Raw genomic sequence first — 20,332 nt, forward strand, 5'->3', positions numbered from 1 at the left:
CAAATAGCCAATGCTGCTCACGCCTGTGTCATTGGCCAGTTTTGGTCTGCAGCCGATAGTTTGTCCCCCACTGCCTTAGATACTCAAAAGAAAACTGATGAGAGCACAAAGAAACTGAGCTTGGCTTACTGAGACCCTCAGCTCACTTGACTGCACATGAATATTATTGGGCGTCCCATGCTGGGCTGTTTCCTGTCTTGCACCCACCATCACCAGGATAGGCTCAAGCTCAGTACTGTCCAGTACTTGACATATCAGGTTTTAAGATGGATGAATAGATTTCTCCACCAAATACCACTTACTAACCCCTTAACTCCTGTTTAGTTTGTTTCCATTAAACATTAAATCCCACTCACCTCTTTTTCATTTATTTCCATCTCCAGCTCAACCATTTCATGCCCGTTATGTTCAGTCACTGCACACATCAAGCAGATACACATATGATCAGTTTTACAATAAAAATACAACCATTTCTGATGTTTTGCACAGAGTTTCTTCTTTTTAGCTCCAATTCGATGAACCACATTCTTGTGCATCAAGGCTGCTATTTTAAAGTGAAAGTGAATCTGATGGTAGCAGGCCACGCAGGTCACACACGACCTTCTTGCTCTGCACTTCTCCCCAGTGCAGGCGCCACACACCACATTTTCAGGGCCAGCATATTTCTGAAATGGAGGAGAACTGAGTCTTGTCTCATTGAATTTCTTGAGGACACTCAGCACAATTTTTCTGTAAAATTCAGGCTTTGTGGTGAAGATGTGTCTACACTGAGGACATCTGCACACTTGGCTCTTCTCCCAGCAGTCCATGAGGCAATCCAGACAGAATCTGTGACCGCAATGCAGTGACACAGAGTCTGTTGGGGTTTCCAGACACAGCGAGCAGGTGAACTCGTCCTGTAATCCACATAGCAGGGCTTGAGCCATCGTCAGTCTGAAGAGAAGCAGGCAGAGAGAATCAGTCAGACAACCAAGGAAGTGACTTGTGAAGAAATGAAAGTGAAAGTTTGTCTGTGCTCAGTGAGACGGTGGAGATCTAAACACAAACCTGACAGCACACAGAGAGAACACAGTGTTCTGCAATTGTCGTTCAGCCAGGTGTTGCCAAAAAGATGTCTGAGTTCCTCTCAATTAGCGATAGCAATTTCGCTTTCTGGGTGTCAGTTTAATCATCCCCAATAGCGACCTCAGTGTGGGGGACCTCTGTGGCTGTGACTAGGACTTTGCGACAGTCGTGCCACTCCTTTAAAAGATTAACATGCAAAATTTGTATGGGTGTCCGCCAGCCTATTGCTATCGCTGCCGACCCTTGTCATTCGGCCTGAAATTTATATGGATCGGATGGGATCAACATCAGCATGCGATCCCCTTTCTTAAACTCGCAGTTTACTCGTCTTGTCATAATTATGTTTTTGTGCCTCCTGCTCGCGCTGCTGATGTTCCTCGCAATAGAGGACAATCTGGCAATCTGATCTTGCAGTGAAACGACTCCTTCTACAAACCTCACCCCAGGGGGTGTCTCGTGAGTTCTTGTCCATTCATCCTGAAAAATGTCCAACACCCTGTGTAGCCAAATAATAGGTCAAAAGGACTCATTCCAATGGATGATTGTGGGGCTTCCCAGACAGCAAATAGGAGGAAAGGTACTACAGTATCCCAGAAAGTTGGATCATCATGGATTACCTGCCGAATCATCTGTTTCATAGTTTTATTAAATCGTTCAGTCAGGCCATTCATCTGAAGGTGATAAACTGTGGAGTGTAACTGCTTAATTCTGAAACTTGCATAGCTGCTTCAGGATGCGAGACATAAAGGGTGTGATATCTCGCGAGAGATACCAATATGTGTGAACATATCTGAGAGTGCTTTTGCAATATTTCGGGGGTCCACCCATCGCAGCACTGCTACTTCTGGGTATCTTCTGGCGTAATCAATTAACACAAGCATATACTGAAAACCACGTTTACTCTTGGGAAGCAGACCAACAATATGTAATCCCACCCTCTCAAAGGGGATGTCTAAAATAGGCATCGGTACAAGAGGTATCCTGGCGGGTCTGTGAGCAGAAACTATTTGACAGTCGGGACGGGCCTTACAGAATTCCTCCACATTCTGGCCCATATTCACCCAATAATAGCGTTTTGAAATGCGTTCCTTCATCTTTTCTGTGCCGAGGTGACCCCCCAAAACATGACTGTGAGCAATTTCTAAAACCTCCCTATGCTCACTTGGTACTACCAACTGCTCGATACATCCATCACCCATACAAATCAGAAATACAGACAACCATCCTTAAGTAAAAAAATGGTGATGAAAACATGAACTCTACTCTGTATTATGGTGGTATTATTGTCTGAAAATGCAGACTTCTTACAGTACAGGCAAGATTGAAAAAAAACCGTGTTCAAATGACACCTTATGTTCAAATGACATAGTGTTTTCAAAATAGTGACGTTGTCATGAATGAATGTATATGTGCGTGTGCGAGAGAGGCAGAGACAGATTCGAATTCATTCAAGTGGTTACTGGAATATAAAATAAACACTTTAGCAAAGGTATAACGAAACAAGTGTGCTTTTATTCAAGAATTAAACTGAATAACAAAAAAAATTCAAGTGACAACATGATACCAAGCAAACATGATTCATCACCATTTGTGTCTGCTTTTATCCCTTCAGAGATATTCTTTTAAACTTTACACCAGCTCATACAGACTGAAATCAAAGGCTTCTTTTTGGGCACATACACCATCAGCCTGGCACTGCCAGATCTAAACACTAGCGTGACGAATTGCTCACGTACTGAAGTGACTTTAGCTGTAGGTGGAAGTCCCATTTTACTTTACAGAGTTGTGTTGCGGTTCAGCAGTCTATTAGCCAGTGAAAGTGCTGTGAAGAAGCTGTCTGTTGTTACGGTCCTGCCTTTGTCCGGTCTGATAGCGATCACGGGACATCATATCTTTGATTGCTGGTACAACAAAAAGTTTTGAGCAGGCATCAGCCACAGCGCTGCTCTTGTGAAAAGAATGGAGATAAACGCCATCAACTCAAAGAGGGAGAGGTAAGTTTGTTGTACCACGTGAATGTCACTGAGAGAATAAAACTGAATAATAAAAAAAAACAAGCACTAACTTTTACAAATAGCCAAAATTGATACCGGGTGTTACAGACTCAAATCAAATATATGTTTTTATTAAATAATAATAATAATAATAATAATAATAATAATAATAATAATAATAGCAGCTCACTACTCAAAACACAGAGTGCGGGGACTCGAATCTCCAACCTTTCAGTTATAAGGCAGCATTTCTTACCTCTGCACCATCCAAGAATACACATCAACTTTCTGTTCCTTGACATTTGAGCTTGGGTTTGTAACTCATTGACAGCAACATGTAAATTGAATGATTTTTTTTTGGTTATATTCTTGAGTAAAAGCACACGTTTATTTAATATTTGGACTAAAGTCTTCACATATTATACACTTCACGTCATTATTAGTATAGGCTTGAGCTGGGAGAACTTTTTGCCCTTTCTGCATTGGTGGGAGGGACGGTATAGCAGGCTGCTGGCTGCTTGTCTTGATCGACACATTTACAAAATGTTTTGTTACAAAACAAAAGACGTTGATGGAGAAGTGCGAAGGGATTTAAGGTGGGCCAGGTTTACGAGTTTTTTTCGTAGGCTTTCGTAGTTCGAGTGTTAAGAAACTGAGGTGTGTAACAAATAAGATCTTGATATTGCTTGAATATTTAATACTAATATCTAACCCTTGAATATCTAACCCAAACCCTAACCCTGAGCTTTGCTCACCATTCTGAATCTGAGTGTTCACGCTCTGGCATGTGTGTGTTTATCCACATGTGTGTCGTGTGCCCGTGTGCCTGCTCGAGCTTAACGTCGTCCCCCCGCCCCACATCCAACCCACTTATAAATTCAGTGACTAATACAGATGGACATTAAATGGTGAATTTAGCGCTTGAGGACACCCCATTAAGATTAAATTGCATTTAGGACTGAAGTCAGGTGTAATGTTTCATGTTTGGTTTCATCACCGCCTTAAATGTGTTTACATTTTGTGTAATTGCTTTGTTGTTGTATGTTATTGTGTGTTGATGAATAATTTGCTTCTTAATCTTATGCGTTTGTATTTGGTCAGTTTTGTTGTGCCTTGTTATTTTTAAGGTTTCTTTATTTAGTGATGTTTACACAAGAAAACATGAAATCTGCCTTCTCAGTTGCAACTAATAACAGACAGGATGAAATAAAACAGACAAATAGAAACAAGAAAGGTTAAGGTAAGGCAGTTAGATGATACATATTTACACAGAAAAAAAAGGTTACAGGATATATATCAAAACCTTAATCATTATCTCCGAATTTCTTATTGAAAAGTCGTATGGCACTAGGAAGAAAGGAGTTTCTGGAGCGATTTGTGTGGGTTTTCAAAGCAACTATCCTTCCTGATTTACTGAAGTTTAGTTCTACATGTAATGGATGTCTGTCATCAGTTGAGATGATTTCCAGTTTCTTTAGCATTGCCCTCTGACACACACTTGACAGATCGTCTCCGTCAGCCCCAATAACTTTAGCTGTATACTTCGTAATCTGCTGGAGCTTTTTTGAGTTTTGGTTTGTCAGACTATTAAACCAGGCAATGAAACTGAAAGTTATCACAGACGGGATCAGACTGCGATAGAAGGACAACATGAGGTCCTTGTCTACTGTAAATAGTTTGAGTTTATGGAGGAGAAATAGGCGCTGGTTGCATTTAGAGAATATTTTTTTGTATTAGTATTCCAGTTAAGATTGTTATCTAGGTAAGTTCCTAAGTATTTATATTCAGTCACTATTTCTACTTCCTCTCCCAGAACTACAATAGGTGAACATACAGATTTCTGTCTCTTACAATCAAATCTCATTTCTTTGGTCTTTTTTACATTCAGAGTGAGAGAGTTTTTTATTGCACCAGTTTACCATCCAGTCCACTTGATTTAGATGGTGGCTTTCATCCTCCCCAGATATGCATCCTATGATCATGGTGTCATCCGCATACTTAATAATGGAGCAGTGGTCATTGTTCTGTCTCAGGTCACTTGTGTACACAGTAAACAGTAATGGTGATAAGACAACACCCCAGCGGACTTCCTCTGTTTGAATGAATGACTATTGAAAAAGTGTCCTGAACTTTAACTGTCTGTGAACGATTTAAAAGAGAATTCTGAATCCATAGTGTAATAAATGGGTTTACATTCATACTGTTTAATTTCCCAATCAGTATATGAGGCTGTATGGTATTGAACGCTGAAGAAAAATCCAAAAATAGTGCTCTGACATATGAACAGGCTGATCAAGAAAGGTGTCGATCTGATGTAAGATAACAAGCAGAGCATCTTCCACACTTCTGTTTGCACAATAAGCAAATTGATTGTTGTCTTGAAAAGACTTTGTCTCTGTCATTAAAATGTTTCTCACCAAATGCTGCAGCTCCCACATCAGCATGAGGTCATATGTAAACGACTGTCACAAATAACTGATTAAACTCCCGTGGTAGATAGTATGGGCGAAGTCCGACAGTGAGTGGTTCAATATTTGGCATGTAGATGTGCTCTTTTTCAGTGATATTCCTGCACCACCTTTTGTTAATGTAAAGGCAGACCCCACCACCCGTCTGCTTACCAGAAGCTGGATTTCTGTCTTGCCGTACACAAACAAATCCATGTACTTCGACTGCTGTATCCGAGTCTGTATTCTTAAACCAGGTCTCCGTAAAGCACATCGGACAGCTTTCACGGTACTTATGGAGGTATCGCACAGATGCTCTCAGCTTGTCCAGTTTATTTCACAAGGACTGTGCGTTGCTCATGATGATGGTTGGCAAATGTGCTTTAAAACTTCTCCGTCTCAGACGTACTCGTACTTCACCTCTTTTTCCTCGTTTTCTGGGTTTCAAAGATTTGAATTCCTCCGGTATATTAGTAACTAGCAAAATACCCGCGCTTCGCAGCGGAGAAGTAGTGTGTTAAAGAGGTTATGTAAACATATATATATACATATACATATATACTTATATATACATATCTACATATACACATATCTACATATATACATATATATATACATATATCAACATATATATATACACATACATATACACACATACATACATAGACAGACACATATATATATATATATATATATTTGCAGTTGGAGATCCACGAAGGGAGAAAAAACGAATCACGTATCATAAAATAGTTTTATTCCTGAGCTTTCAACCCCTATCAGGGGTCTTCATCAGAGGATAATGCTTAGACTTACAAGAATCAAAGGCAATATATAGCAACACATTCAGTAGGGGGGGTGGGGGGGGTTTGGGTAGGTGGAGGTGACTAAGTCAGTATGATCGGGGGGGGGGGGGGGGTTGTACAGTTTAATTATTGTGTACATGTCCTTCTTAAGTTGGCATATGCTGGGTTTATGTCCAAGTGTCTGTTGATGGCGTTTTCATCTGATAGCCAAGACTCGGCCAACTCTCTGGCACTTATTGTACTGGCTTTAAATTTTACTTTTACGCTGTCCCAGTTGAATGTGTGTCCTGTCGATTTAGTATGTGCATATATCAAAGATAGTGCGTCCTTTCTTCTGACGGCGTTGCGATGTTCCTGTACACGTGTTGAAATTCTTTTTGACGTTTGTCCTATGTATACCGCTGAGCAAGAATTGCATGGAATACTATAAACTGCGTTTCGTGTTTCGGCTGTCGATTTCTTGTTTTTAGCATTAAACAGGACCATGCGCAGACTGTTCGTGGGTTTATGTGCTATTCTGATGCCCCATTTGGTCAGGGTGCGTGCCGTGCCTTCTGACACATTATGGTGATACGGGAGTGAATGCCAGGTGGGGTGGGGGTTCTGATTTAAGTCGATTGTATGCTGATTCCTTTGGCGTCTGCTGTGTAGACTCCGATTAATGAATGTTTTTGAGTATCCGTTCGAGGTGAAAAGTTGGACGAGATAGCGTCTCTCATTAATTTTTGTTTCCTTGGTATTACAATGCATGTGGACTCGTTTAATTAGGGTTTTCACGCAGCTCCGTTTATGAGATACCGGGTGGTTGCTGGCAAAGTGTAGAATCTTGTCTGCGTAGCATTGTTTGCGGTAAACACTTGTGGTCAGGGTGGCGTCACTATTTCTTTTGATGTAAATGTCCAGGAAGTTGATGTGTCGATTGATTTCTTTTTCCAATGTGAACTGGATTGCAGGGAATACTGTGTTAATATGATTGTAGAACTCATTCAGCTGGTTCTTTCTTAATATGACGAATGTGTCGTCTACATAGCGTATCAAAATTTTGGGTGTAATCTGGTATAAAGCTATGTTTTCAAATCGTTGCATTACCAGTTCAGCTAGGAGTCCAGATAACGGTGATCCCATTGGCATGCCTTCTTTCTGTGTGTAATACTTGCCGTTGAAATGAAAGTGAGTTTTTTGGCAAAGTGATATTAGGTGCATTATGTCTTTGATGGACAGTTTGGTTCTTGTCTCTATGGTGGGGTCACTATCCAGTTTCATTAATAGTGTTTCTGTGGCCAGTTGGATCGGGATCATGGTGTATAGTGGTGTATAGCGTGTATAGCGATACAATATCTATCTATCTATCTATCTATCTATCTATCTATCTATCTATCTATCTATCTATCTATCTATCTATCTATCTATCTATCTATCTATCTATCTATCTATCTATCTATCTATCTATATACATCCCCGTGCTTTGCAGCGGTGAAGTACTGCTTTTAAATTTTTATTAAGAAGAAAACCTTTTTAAATTGAGTGAAAATCTACCAATAACAATTTGTTAAGGATCTGTTTTTTTGTGAAGCTGACTTCACACAGCCTCTCCGCTGTTTTATAAACGAACGTCATATAAGGTCTTCCTTTTTCGTTGCTTTGCCAACGGAAGCAGCCTTTTTATTTAATCCTGTTTTTACGATTGTTCTGTTTGTATATCACGTTGTCAGTTCAGCACTCCGGTTGTAATATGACCAAGCTGTGCAAGCACACTCTTGAGAATGCAACGTATAGTTGTACAGGAGAAAAGCAATTTTGCCTCAAATCAATGGCAACCTTTTGTAGGTCTATGAACTTAATTTAAACTTTAGGTTTACACGGTGCTTTCTTTCCGAAGTACCTGCACTCATGAATATGTCTGTATGTGTCAATCGCTCAAATCCCCGTGGTTCGCACCAGTGAAGTTCTGCTTTTAAATTTTTATTAAGAAGAAAAGAAAGCCTTTTAAAATTGAGGGAAAATATACCAATAACAGTTTGTTAAGGATCTGTTTTTTTTTTGTGAAGCTGCCTTCACTCGAGTGATCACTTCGAGCTTTAAGCCTGAAAAATCACCCCGTAAATGCACATGTTTAATTGCACATCTGTTAATATGTATGCTTACAAAGTATTAAAAGATACTCAACGATTACACAGTATTAAAAGACACTCAACAATTAATGTCATTTACACACTCAACAATTAATGTCATTTACCTTCGTTCCCGCGTTTGACTCGTGCTGTAAATCTCTTCCTTGTTTTCACTTCACGTGATTATGTAGGAGGCGTAATACGTGATGACGCGATACGTGACTCCGCCTCCTCCATTAGAGTATATGGACAAAAAACAGGTTCCAGTTATAACCATTACGTGTAGAATTTCAAAATGAAATCGGCCTAACTTTTGTAAGTAAGCTGTAAGGAATGAGCCTGCCAAATTTCAGCCTTCTACCTACACGGGAAGTTGTAGAATTAGTGATGAGTGAGTCAGTCAGTCAGTCAGTCAGTCAGTCAGTCAGTGAGTCAGTGAGGGCTTTGCCTTTTATTAGTATAGATACATGGGGAGTAACTGGTAGCTGGTCTCATTGATAGCAGTGCATCCCAGCTGTAGAAGAACAGCGCCGGCCCCACACCTGGGATTTCCTGTGCAGGTAGTGCGTTAGTGTCCCGTTGGTTTTCAAAGGCGAGAACAATTAAAAGTAAGAAACTTTTGCAAATGTTATAAAGCATTTTATAGAAATAACTACTTGCAAAGTAGTAAAAGAAAACAATTTTACACAATTTAAGAACAAAAAGACGGTACAAAACACAAAGAGATGCACTGAGAGGTCTGCTACAGTGCAGCGACCGGAAGTTCTTCTTTGTAAGAAACATTCTGTTGATGAGACCCAGAGTTAAACCTAAAAGTCATCTTTCGCTTCAGAGGTTATTTCATCTTGTGCACTTCATATATTTTCTTCTCTTGACCATCAAATATCTGCTTCTGGTGGGCAAACAGATTCCCAGTACAAGTTAATGAAACGAGTGGAGCACCAACATGAAAATTGTTAGCCAAAGTCAAATTAAATAAAAAAGAAGGCTGAACACCAAACAACAAATCTCTGCAAAAACTTCAGTTAAAACAATATTTGTCCTTTATTTCTGGCCCTGGGCATGGTTAAATCTCTTTCTCGCGGGAAGTATAACACTGCTTGCGTTGTGAATTGGGGGGCTGTACACACGCTAAGGAGATGCGGTCAGAACAGCTGCTGTCTTGTTTCTGCTGCTGGCGAGCTGCACGTTCTGCTTGTCACGCTTCGCAGCGATCATTTAAAAGCCTGTACAGCAGCTGTCCTTTTGCCACTTTGTGTCTCTGCCGCTCACGCTGTGAAGGGTGGGGGCTGAATGCACGCTAAGGAGTTGCGGTTGGATTATCTGCTGGCTTACTGCTGTTGGCGAGCTGCGTGTTCTGCTTGTCGTTGTTTTAAGAGCTGGGAGCACATGAAGTGTGTCTGCTAAAAGCAATCCAACAACTGCTAGGTTAGATGTCAGTGAACTTGTTTTAAAATGTTTGTAAGTAGGGAGTGACGTGCAAAAGTCACCATCTCACGGGTTTTGCTTCCTAAGGTTGTAATGTCTAGTCCTGTGTGTCGTCAAAGTGTCTCTCTGAGATGATCACGTCTTGATTGCTTCACTCAACCCCCCGGAGGCACGCTATGGCTCCTGCCACTTCGCGTCTCTCCCACTCACGTTGTGAAGGGGAGGGATCTTAACGCTCGTTAAGGAGATGTGGACGGATCAGCTGCTGGCTTTGTGCTGTTGCTGCCGAGGTGCGTCTTCTGTTTGTTGTGCTACACGTCAGTCATTTAATTGTCTTCCGAGAAGATCACATCTCGTTTCCCTCCCAAAATTTACCAAGTTTTTTTTTTTTGTAATAGAGAGATTTACAGATTTGTTTTTGAATCATTGCAAAAAGCCTAAATTAAATGAATTTCACTTTTGATTTAAGATGTTTTTATTAAATTGTAATCCTTTTATTACTTATTAAAACAGTATTTTTTTTAAAAAACTGAAAATAAAGAAGTAAAACAGTAACAAATAGTGAGTGGAGTGAGCTTGTCATGGTGTCCATTCCTTGGCTGTGATTCATTTTGCTTATTAAGTTCAAATTCATCAATGTCACTGCTTGCTGTCCCAGTCAATTCCTTTTTCTCCTATAATGATCCCCTCTCCTTATCTTTCTCTTTCTTTCTTCCTTTGTCCATTTTCTTTTTCTTTTGTAGCTCTTTGTAGATTCTCACCATACATCACGATGACTTAAACAGACCACCACAATCCTTGGCAGTGTGACATATCTGTCACTCCTGTCAAAGCAAATCATCGGGGCAAAAGATACACTCTAAGGTCTTCACCTGAAATGAAAGCTCTAGGACTCAGAGGATAGGCAAACAGAGTATATAGCTTTATTGCAATAAAACAATAACATGGACTCAACCCAGTTCGGCCAAATCAAGCTGAGCCCCGAACAGTCCAAAAATTACAGTTTTTATTATCATTTCTTATCACTCTGACCTTGCTCATTCGCTGCTCATTTCTGACTCCTTTTTCTGTAGCTGGCCTGTCAAATTCTTCCATAATATCCACTATTATCTTTGTCTTTTGTTATTGGCCTGCATTTTTCTGCTTTGCTTATTTTCTAGTTAGCCTTGAGTTTACAGACATTCCCCCTTTTCCCACCCTTAGGCTGTCTTATCTTATCACTTCCCTTCCTTGTTCTTCGAGCTAGTTTATATTGGTGGCTAAAGCTAAGCTTTAATTAAAAAAGAAATATGGCATGTGCCTTTATTTAACCATTCATTTAGCAAGCCTGACTTGCATTAATATTTGCACTAAAGTTAGTGCTTATATATTTTCTATATTTATTTATGCTAATACATGAATATACTAATTTTATTTTCCATACTCCCTGTAGAACAGGAGGTGCTGTTTGTGACTGTGGATCTCAAATGTTTTCAAACAGCGTCACCCACATATCTGCCTTTTTTCTCTTTTGACCTAAAATGTGCCTTTTCTGTTAGTTTTGGCCAAATATTTTCAGTGCCTAAAAATTTAGCACCTCCATAATAGAAATGCCAGCAGAGTTGGTCATGTAGTGTAAGACTTTGGGGGATGTGACATGTTACATAAATCAAGAAAGAGGGCCGTGACACCATCAGAGTCCCAGCAGTGAATGCCCCCTTTAACTGTCGTTCAAAAATAAATTAATAGACTGATAGTGATGGACTCCAGTTATGGTCACCAGTTTCAAATGACTTTGTTTAAACAAATCAGAGTCTTTATTGGTGCTCTTTATGTAATCAGTCACTTGTAAAGTTAGTATTCATATTGTACTTGTGAACTTGTCACTGCATTCTGCGTCTGCACTGAATGAAGAGCATCAGAGGAAACATAAAAACGTTTACATAGATCACTGTAGACATGGAATACACATGCAATGTATGTATTTTAAATGATATATTATTTACCCTATACAACTCCAGGCACCTCACACCACAATAGAGACGAGCTGGGAGAAGTTTGCGACTGGGGGTTGGTAGGATTGCAGGCTGCTTGATGCTTGTGCTGATCAGCACATTTACAAAACAAAAGTCACTGATGGAGAGGTGCGAAGGAATTTAAGTTGACCCGGGATAGAAGGTTTTTTGTAGGCTTCTGGGATTCTAGTGTTATATTACTGATCAGGTGGGGTGGGCCAGTTTTACGGGGTGGGCCAGTTTAACATGGTGGTCATGAAGTCCACCAAAGTGGAAAGCAAATTCAAATCAGATCTCATTTGTCATCGAAGAAGAACAAGAAAAAACTGCAATCAAATCACAAGCCCTAAAGGCCATGTGTCTAGTTTTCCAAAGACTTATTTTAATGCATAGTATTTTAATGCATAGCACACACAGTGCAACTTTGAAAGTGAAGACAATGTCACAATTGCTATGTTTTGAATTTGTTTCAATAAAGTTGTTGTTTTAAGGCACTCTGCTATCTTTTTTTTCTTTCTTCTCCTTAATGAATCATTTCATAACTGGGATGGCCTGGGTAGGCGGGTAAGGCAAAGGGATGCACCACCAGGCTTCTTGGGAGTGTGATATATTCTGTCGAAAGTCTTCCTGTTCCTCCTCTCTCTGGGTCGTTAGTCAAGCTCTCTGTACTGTCTGTGCAGGCATGCGCTGTACTCACCGGGGAGACGGGACGTCTATATACGTCAGAGTATTTGAATATGTAAAATATTCCATAGTTTGAATTTTAAGGTCCTAGTGAATCATTCTACTATAGTTGCTTTTACATCACTGTTCATGACTAAATGTAAAATATTGTTCTGTTTAAGTTGTTTTAACACCATTGTGTTATGAAATTCTCTGCCGTGGTCTGTCGGTAGTTTCTACCCCGTCTAAAAATCAAACTGAAACCCTGAGAAATGTCTGTCCCTGTCTTGGCCTTTAACACTAGAATCCCTGAAGCCTACGGAAATATTCTAGGCAGTAGGTAAAATCCATTAGGTTCTTTGGGGTCCAGAGTATGTACAGTTAAGGTACTTTTGGACTATATGAGACATCATCCTCCAGAAACCATTTCTGTATTGTAAATCCTCCTTATCATTGAAGGGCATTTTATCTGAATAAACTGAAGTTCATTTGTGCTTGAGGAAAGTTTTTTAGATGCACTAATTAATTTCTGCCATTGTTCTCTTAGTGTTTCAACCTCAGCTACTCACTTATCATTTATCTTCACAGAAAACAGCGCCATTTGAGTTTGTCTATTGGGTTGCAGTTTTCTTAAAAATTTCCATTAAACGTCAGATTCTGGCTCTCTATTTGGACATGTGGATTATAAAGCTTTCCAATTCTATTTAAGTTGAAATCACTCGATACTATAATCGGTGTATGGACTGCTAAGTACCAATTTAACCTTTGGGCTGTTTTTTTGAGAACTCAAATAAAATACATTTCAGTATTTTTAGCAATAGCGGTATTCTGTTTATTATCTGGCTCTTATATCATTTATGTTAATTTTTTAGAAGATGAACGTATACCCGGCTTTTCAAGTGTACTTGATTTATATACTTGTTTTTGATACCTTCAATTTAGGAGGAGGATTGACAGGTAAGTTTGGATTGTAATTGTCATACCTTTATCTTTATCTGTTTATCTGTACCATAAAGAAGGTACAGATTGTGTAACCTGGAGGACCACCTGCTCACATAGGCCACTTTGATTTGGTCTTATTCACATTTGTGTTTGACCTTCTACTTGCAATTCCTGTTCTACTGTTTTTAACAAAATCTCAATATAACCGTCCTCTTCTTCAGAAAGGTAATCTGTCTTTGGAGTACAACTCAGAATTTTATCAGTTCTTGTTCCAGCTTTTCTACCATTCGCATTGTACAAGCAAACGTCCAATTGTTGCTGAAGACCAAATCCGATATTTAATGGTTGCTTCTATTATATATCAATATCATAATTAGAAAATTTCAGCTCCTTTAGCTGTTCTAACGGAGAACCTGTTAATTCTTGTCTTTATTTTGGTGGTTATACTTGTGTGTGTGTATATATATATATATATATATATATATATATATATATATATATATATATATATATCTCCATCCACCCAACCCCACCAACCCCATTATCCAACCTGCTCTATCCTAACTACAGGGTCACGGGGGTCTGCTGGAGCCAATCCCAGGCAACACAGGGCACAAGGCAGGAAAGAAACCCTGGGCAGGGCACCAGCCCACCGCAGGGCTATATATATATTGTCACACACATGTGTTTAGGAGACAGCTAAAGGGCTTAAATACAGGTAGTTCCATGCCAGACCAAGGGGGGGCGGAGTGCACTAATTTTCCCTCTCGATCTTTTGCAGACCATTCTAGGGAAATCCCACCCAGCTCTGGGGCAGCCACTGACGTCACTTCTGGTTCCGGTCGGGATGATATCACTTCCGCTACTGGCCTTTAAAGCTGCCATCTTGCTACCTGGAGATCAGTTCTGTTTTGGACTCGGTTGAATGAACATGTCGATGTTTTTCGATACCTTTTGCAGCCGTAATCGATTAAATGGGTGGCTGCCCCAAACCTTCTTGATGTCTTTTCGTCGTTTTTCTGACAATATATATATATATATATATATATATATATATATATATATATATATATATATATATTTGCAGCTGGAGATCCACAAAGGGAGAAAAAAATTAATCACGTATCATAAAGTAGTTTTTATTCCTGAGCTTTCAACCCCTACCAGGGGTCTTCATCAGAGGATAATGCTTAGACTTACAAGAATCAAAGGCAATATATAGCAACACATTAAGTGGGGGAGGGAGGTGACTAAGTCGGTATGATCAAGAGGGGGGGTTTGTACAGTTTATTTACTATGTACATGTTCTTCTTAAGTTAGCATATGCTGGATTTATGTCCAAGTGTCTGTTGATGGCGTTTTCATTTGATAGCCAAGACTCGGCTAACTCTCTGGCACTTTTAGTACTGGCCTTAAATTTTACTTTTACACTGTCCCAGTTGAATGTGTGTCCTGTCGATTTAGTATGTGCATAGATCAATGATAGTGCGTCCTTTCTTCTGACAGTGTTGCGATGTTCCTGCACACGTGTTGAGATTCTTTTTGAATCTGTTTATTATTCTGAACTCTGTATATTATAAATTGTGCCAAACATACAATAATCAACAAGAACATAAAACAAGAGAAAAAAAGCCTATTGGAATTATACATGAAACAAACAGCACCATCTACTGGCATGAACTAATACTGGGCAATTTATCACATTCCTCCCCACTAGATAACATAATCCTTTAGATAGGCTGGCTGGCGAGTTATTCTTTTAGGATGCTCAAGTTCAACATCTGACAGGCCCTCGATTGGGATTAACTTCAGTGGGCTATTCCTGAATCTGATCAGATGCCATGGAATTATCATCAGCTGATTGTTGGGGCGTAGCTGGCTGTGTGTTATTGCGCTCCTCATGATTTTCCAGGTTGCTGTCAGTCTCCTGAGGCATTGAGTTAGTTATGTTTACCATACCAGGATGACCTTTGTGTAGAGCGGCGAGCACTAAGGTTTGTGCCTTCTGTAGAATTATTACTCTGTTTCCCCATAGAAGACATCACCTGTATGAAGACAGCTCATGCTGACGCCTTTCAAATTGCTTGAAGTCCTCCCCTAATTTTTCCTTCGGCCACCCCTTCCACACCCAGTTCAGTACACGGGCTAATACTGGATCTGCATGTGATATCAGATGCCTGCAAGGTGGGTCTGGAGATAGATTCCAGCATAAGAACTTCCAATACAGGAGAAATTTCAAATTCTGGGGTTCTGAGGAGTAAATGGTTTAACACTAGAATTACCAGAGTCTACGAAAAAACTCGTAGATCCGGCCCACCTTAAAACCGTTCTCACCTCTCTTTTGTCTTCTAATTGTGCCGATTAAGAGGAGCAGCGAGCAGCCGGCTATTCCATCCCCCACCGTCGCAGAACGTTCACTAAGTTTTCCCAGCTCATGGCTTGTTTGAATATCTGGGAGTGACTGAACTGCTGGAGTTTTAGAATAGAAATAATAGATCGCTATTTGGAATACATGCATTTCATGCGTGTTCCGTTTCTACAGTAATCTGTGTAAACACATTGCTAAAACAGAAACTTTTTCATATTTTAGTAATAAATGTTACAAAATGTAGAATGTGTAAAGCCCGAGTTCCTAAGATCAAATAAACACTTCCACAAAAGCTTCACACAAAAGAAACAGCATACAGCAACACGTGGGGACTGGCAATACTGGGGGGAAAAAACACGCGGTCGTATGTATCGTGATACACTGCAGAACTATAGCGCGTCTTTATGTAAAAACCGCAGTGTCAGATGGGGGGCGGTAGGGATGGATCCTGAATGCGACTGAGACAATGAAAAGTGAATTTAAAAAAATAAAGCTAACCTTTACAAATATCATAAATTACACCAGCTGTTACAGACTGAAATCAAATGTATCTTTTTATTCTAAAATAGTAAAATAAGAACACTTCTCAAATGGGAGTTGTGCAGGATCGAACTCATGACCTTCTGATTCCCAGTCAGCGACTGATACTGTTGCGCCACAGAAGCAGTGATAGTTAAGTCATGTCAATGTCTCACACTAAGGCGGGTTTTTTTGGCAGTGGCTTTTTTTTGTACCTTTTGTGAAAGTGTTTCTTTGATATTTGGACTTCAGGCTTCATACATTATATAGTTTATGCCTACATTTTGTCAATTGCTACTAGAATATATAACACATTTTTGTTTTAACAATGTGTTTACACAGATTACTGTAGAAATGCAACACATATGAAATGCGTGTGTTTCAAATAACAATCTTATTATTTCTACTCTAAAACTCCACTTCACTCCCAGATAATCAATCAAGGCAAGAGCTGGGAAAAGCCTGTTTACGTTCTAAGTCGTTGGGGGGATGGAATAGCCAGCTGCTGGCAGCTTATCTTTATCAGTACATTTAGATGACAAAAGACGCTGGCGGAGAGGTGAGAAAGGTTTTAAGAAGCGATTTAAGGTGGGCCGGATATACGAGTTTTTTCGTAGGCTCTGGTAATTCTAGTGTTAATGCATCCACATTAGTAATTTCTTTTCCTGGGCGATACTGAAGTTCATAGTCATACACATTTAACAGTAATGACCACCTGAGCATGCGAGGTGAAATTATTTGTGGCGTAAGCCCATTACCTTTAAACAGCCCCAATAATGGTGTGTGGTCTGTGATGATTGTAAAACTCCTACCATACAGGTACTCATGATTTTGTTTTACTCCTGCAACGATAGCCAGGGCTTCTTTATCAATTTGTGAATAATTTCTTTCTGTACTGGTCATAGTCCTCGAGTAATATGCAATTGGAGCTTACTGTGTGACTCAGAACAGCTCCTACTCCATCACAGGTGAGGTGAAGTGGTTTCTCCAAGTCATAATGCACTAAAATACTATCTGATGATAGCAACTTTTTAACTTCATTGAAAGCTCTCTCGTGGGTGTCGGACCATTTCCAAACGGCATTTTTATCCAGCAGTCTGTGAAGTGGCTCTGCCACAGTGGCCTTATCTTTTAGAAATGAATGATAAAAGTTTAGAAGTCCCAGAAATGCTTGCAGCTCCTGTGTATTACTTGGTGTTGAAGCCTCATGGATCGCTTTAACTTTTGTGGTAGTTGGATGAACTCTGAACCCTGGGAACTCTACACTTGGTACACCAAACACACATCTGTCTTTTTTTAGCCTCAAGCCTACATCGGCAAATCGGTCTCCTCTGAGATTAAGGAACACTCACATCCTGAGTCCACTTCCATCCTGTACGGCACTCCTTGTAATGTGACAAGAGTATATGTCTTGTGTCTGGTTGTACAAGCTCCCACACTGTTTATGATTTCTGCAGAACAGACACTTGTATCACACCCATCTTCAAAACTCTCTGCGGCTGCACTGCCTCTTTGTTCTGCTTTGTGAGATGCACTTGCACTTGCTGGCTTGCCTTTTACTGGATAAGCCCCCTGGCGACATACTCTCTGTAGATGCCCATGGCACTTACATTTATGACACACAGCTTCTCTGAAACGACAAACGTCACGTCTGTGATTCCCCCAACAACTAATGCAATTTCCTTGAGCGGGGTCCAAAGTGTCTGAGTGCAGCAAATAAGATTTTGCTTTTGGGTCTCTATTGTGCAGCTGATGGGTGTCTGATGTGCACAATTTAATAGATGATTCCTGTATTTTGGATGTACTGATGCAGCCTCATATGCAAGTGCTTCTTCCTGAGCTAAGGCAAAGGTTAAATTTGATTTTGCTAAGAGCCTCTGAAGAGCCTCATCTCTGACCCCACATACAAGTCTCTCTCTCAGCATGGAATCCAAACGGTTACCAAAATTGCAATTTTCAGACAGTCTTCGGATGTTCTGCAATGTAACCTGCAATGCTTTCATCTGGCTTTTGGTTCCTCCTGTTGAAATGAAATAATAACTGTTTCTGAAGGGGTGGGTGCAGAATGATTTTTTAACAATGTTTCAATTTCCTGATAAGACCTGTGACTGGGTTTAGCAGGGGAGATGAGCGACCTAACAGTTTCAAACGTTTTACTTCCAGTCACACTCAGCAGCACTGCACTCTTCTGGCCTGTGTCTGTTACTTTGTTAGCTTCCAGAAAAAATTTCAGTCTCACTGCATACGAATCCCATAAGGCCAAATTTGAAAGGTCAAACTCGTCAACGTGGCCTAATAATGTCATTCTGTAAATATATTGTGACATGTGAGTCCCTGTCTTGCATCCCAAAACACGAGGCTGAGTCTCTGTGCTTTAGCAAAACCACCTTTATTCAGCTTGAAACAGGAACAGCACAGTTATTTATTTATTTACCACTCTCTGTCCTATACACAGACACAGCAGTCGGGCAGGGTCATGACAAGGTTAGTGGCCAAGTAATACTGTGCCCTGCAGTTACAATGTTCCTTGCATTGCCCATTGACAGCAGGTGCTCATAGCGCGACTGCGATTGACTCGGATTTGCTTTCGCAGCAAGGTGTCACAGCGCTGGGAACCTGCAGTTGCCACTATTTTCCACAGATGAGGCGATCACGCTTCGGGACGCTCTTTGGCATGTCATCCAATTGGGGGGAGTCCCAAAAGTGTTTAGAAACCTTACTTCTCCCCCCTCAACTTTGTCCACACTGGTGTGGGTAAAGCACCATCTAAACCGGGCTCAGCTAGGCAGGAGAGAACATCAGCACTGGTGTGTGCAGCCCTGAGACAATGGTGAACATCAAAAGCAAAAGCTTGCAAGCTAATAGACCATCGAGTTAGCCGGGTGTTTGTATCCTTCTGTTTGTACAGCCATTGCAGCAGGGCGTGGTCAGAGAAAATTGGGAATGAACAGCCTGTAATACCCCACAAGCCCCAGCTTGTCCATTTGAGGCCTAAGCAAACCCTTTCCCATGGAATATCCCAGATAGTGGGTTTCTGACATACCCAGCTTGCACTTCTTAGGGTTGGGCGTCAACCCCGCCAACTGCAATCTGTCAAGCACAGTCCGAAGGCGGATGAGATGAGATTCCTAATTATTACTGAAAATAACCACATTGTCAAGATAGGCACCTGTATACGCAGAATGGGAACACAAGATCTGGTCCATCATTCCCTGAAAGGTCAGTGGAACACCATGGATACCAAAAGGGAGCGCTGTAAATTTAAACAACCCATCCAGAGTGGCAAACGCAGTTTTCTCACAACTAGACTCCTCCAAAGGGACCTGCTAATAACTCTTTGTGAGATCAATAGTGAAGATATGTGAAGCCAGCCCAAGCTTTTCTAACAGCTCGTCCACACATGGCATCGGGTATGTATCAAACTTAGAAAATCTTATTCAAATGCCTAAAATCAATACAGAACCAAACCGAACAGTTGGACTTTGAGACGAATGCGATTGGACTTTGTCATTTGCTATTGCTCAGCCGAATAATGCCTAATTGGAGCGTCTGTTGGACTTCCTCGTGTATCAATTTCCTTGTTGCCTCCAGTAGGCAATACGAGGGCACCTGTATAGTAACACGTGGTGGAGTGACATTCTTGTGTTCTGAAATCGTCGTCCAGCCAGGTGTTGCTGAAAAAACGTCCGAGTTGATTTCGATCAGCGATAGCAATTCTGCTTTCTGGGTGTCAGTCAAATCATCCCCAATGGTGACCACTGCGGCCTTGACTAGGACTTTGTGATGGTCGTGCCACTACTTTAAAAGATTAATATGCAAAATCTGTACAGGTTTCCGCTGCCCGGGAATGCCGATTTTATAATTCACTGGGGACATATGCTATTCTATCACTGCTGGCCCTTGCCAATTGGCCTGAAATTTTTGTGGATCGGATGGGATCAACACCAGTACGCAATCCCCCTTCTTAAACTTGCGGAGTTTACTCATCTTGTCATAAT

General features: G+C 40.6%; 3 protein-coding genes and 1 long non-coding RNA gene across 4 annotated transcripts in view; 2 read left to right on the forward strand and 2 right to left on the reverse strand.

Moving 5' to 3' along the window:
- The window catches only part of LOC114643565 (tripartite motif-containing protein 16-like protein), a 28,196-nt gene extending 27,224 nt beyond the window's left edge, over positions 1–972 (reverse strand). The window contains exon 1 of the mRNA XM_028792130.2: positions 357–972. Coding sequence (XP_028647963.1) covers positions 357–926 — 570 coding nt within the window. The 5' untranslated portion in view covers positions 927–972. The remainder of the gene's footprint in view (positions 1–356) is intronic.
- Positions 1–20,332, forward strand: part of LOC114643553 (protein NLRC5-like) — a 5,922,889-nt gene that overhangs the window by 3,130,707 nt on the left and 2,771,850 nt on the right. The gene's annotated exons all lie outside the window — the stretch shown is intronic.
- The window catches only part of LOC114642560 (NACHT, LRR and PYD domains-containing protein 3-like), a 691,964-nt gene that overhangs the window by 302,801 nt on the left and 368,831 nt on the right, over positions 1–20,332 (forward strand). The gene's annotated exons all lie outside the window — the stretch shown is intronic.
- Positions 1–20,332, reverse strand: part of LOC114643566 (uncharacterized) — an 89,328-nt gene that overhangs the window by 58,548 nt on the left and 10,448 nt on the right. The gene's annotated exons all lie outside the window — the stretch shown is intronic.

The sequence above is a fragment of the Erpetoichthys calabaricus genome, chromosome 4 (genome assembly GCF_900747795.2).
Source record: "Erpetoichthys calabaricus chromosome 4, fErpCal1.3, whole genome shotgun sequence".
Taxonomy (NCBI): domain Eukaryota; kingdom Metazoa; phylum Chordata; class Cladistia; order Polypteriformes; family Polypteridae; genus Erpetoichthys; species Erpetoichthys calabaricus.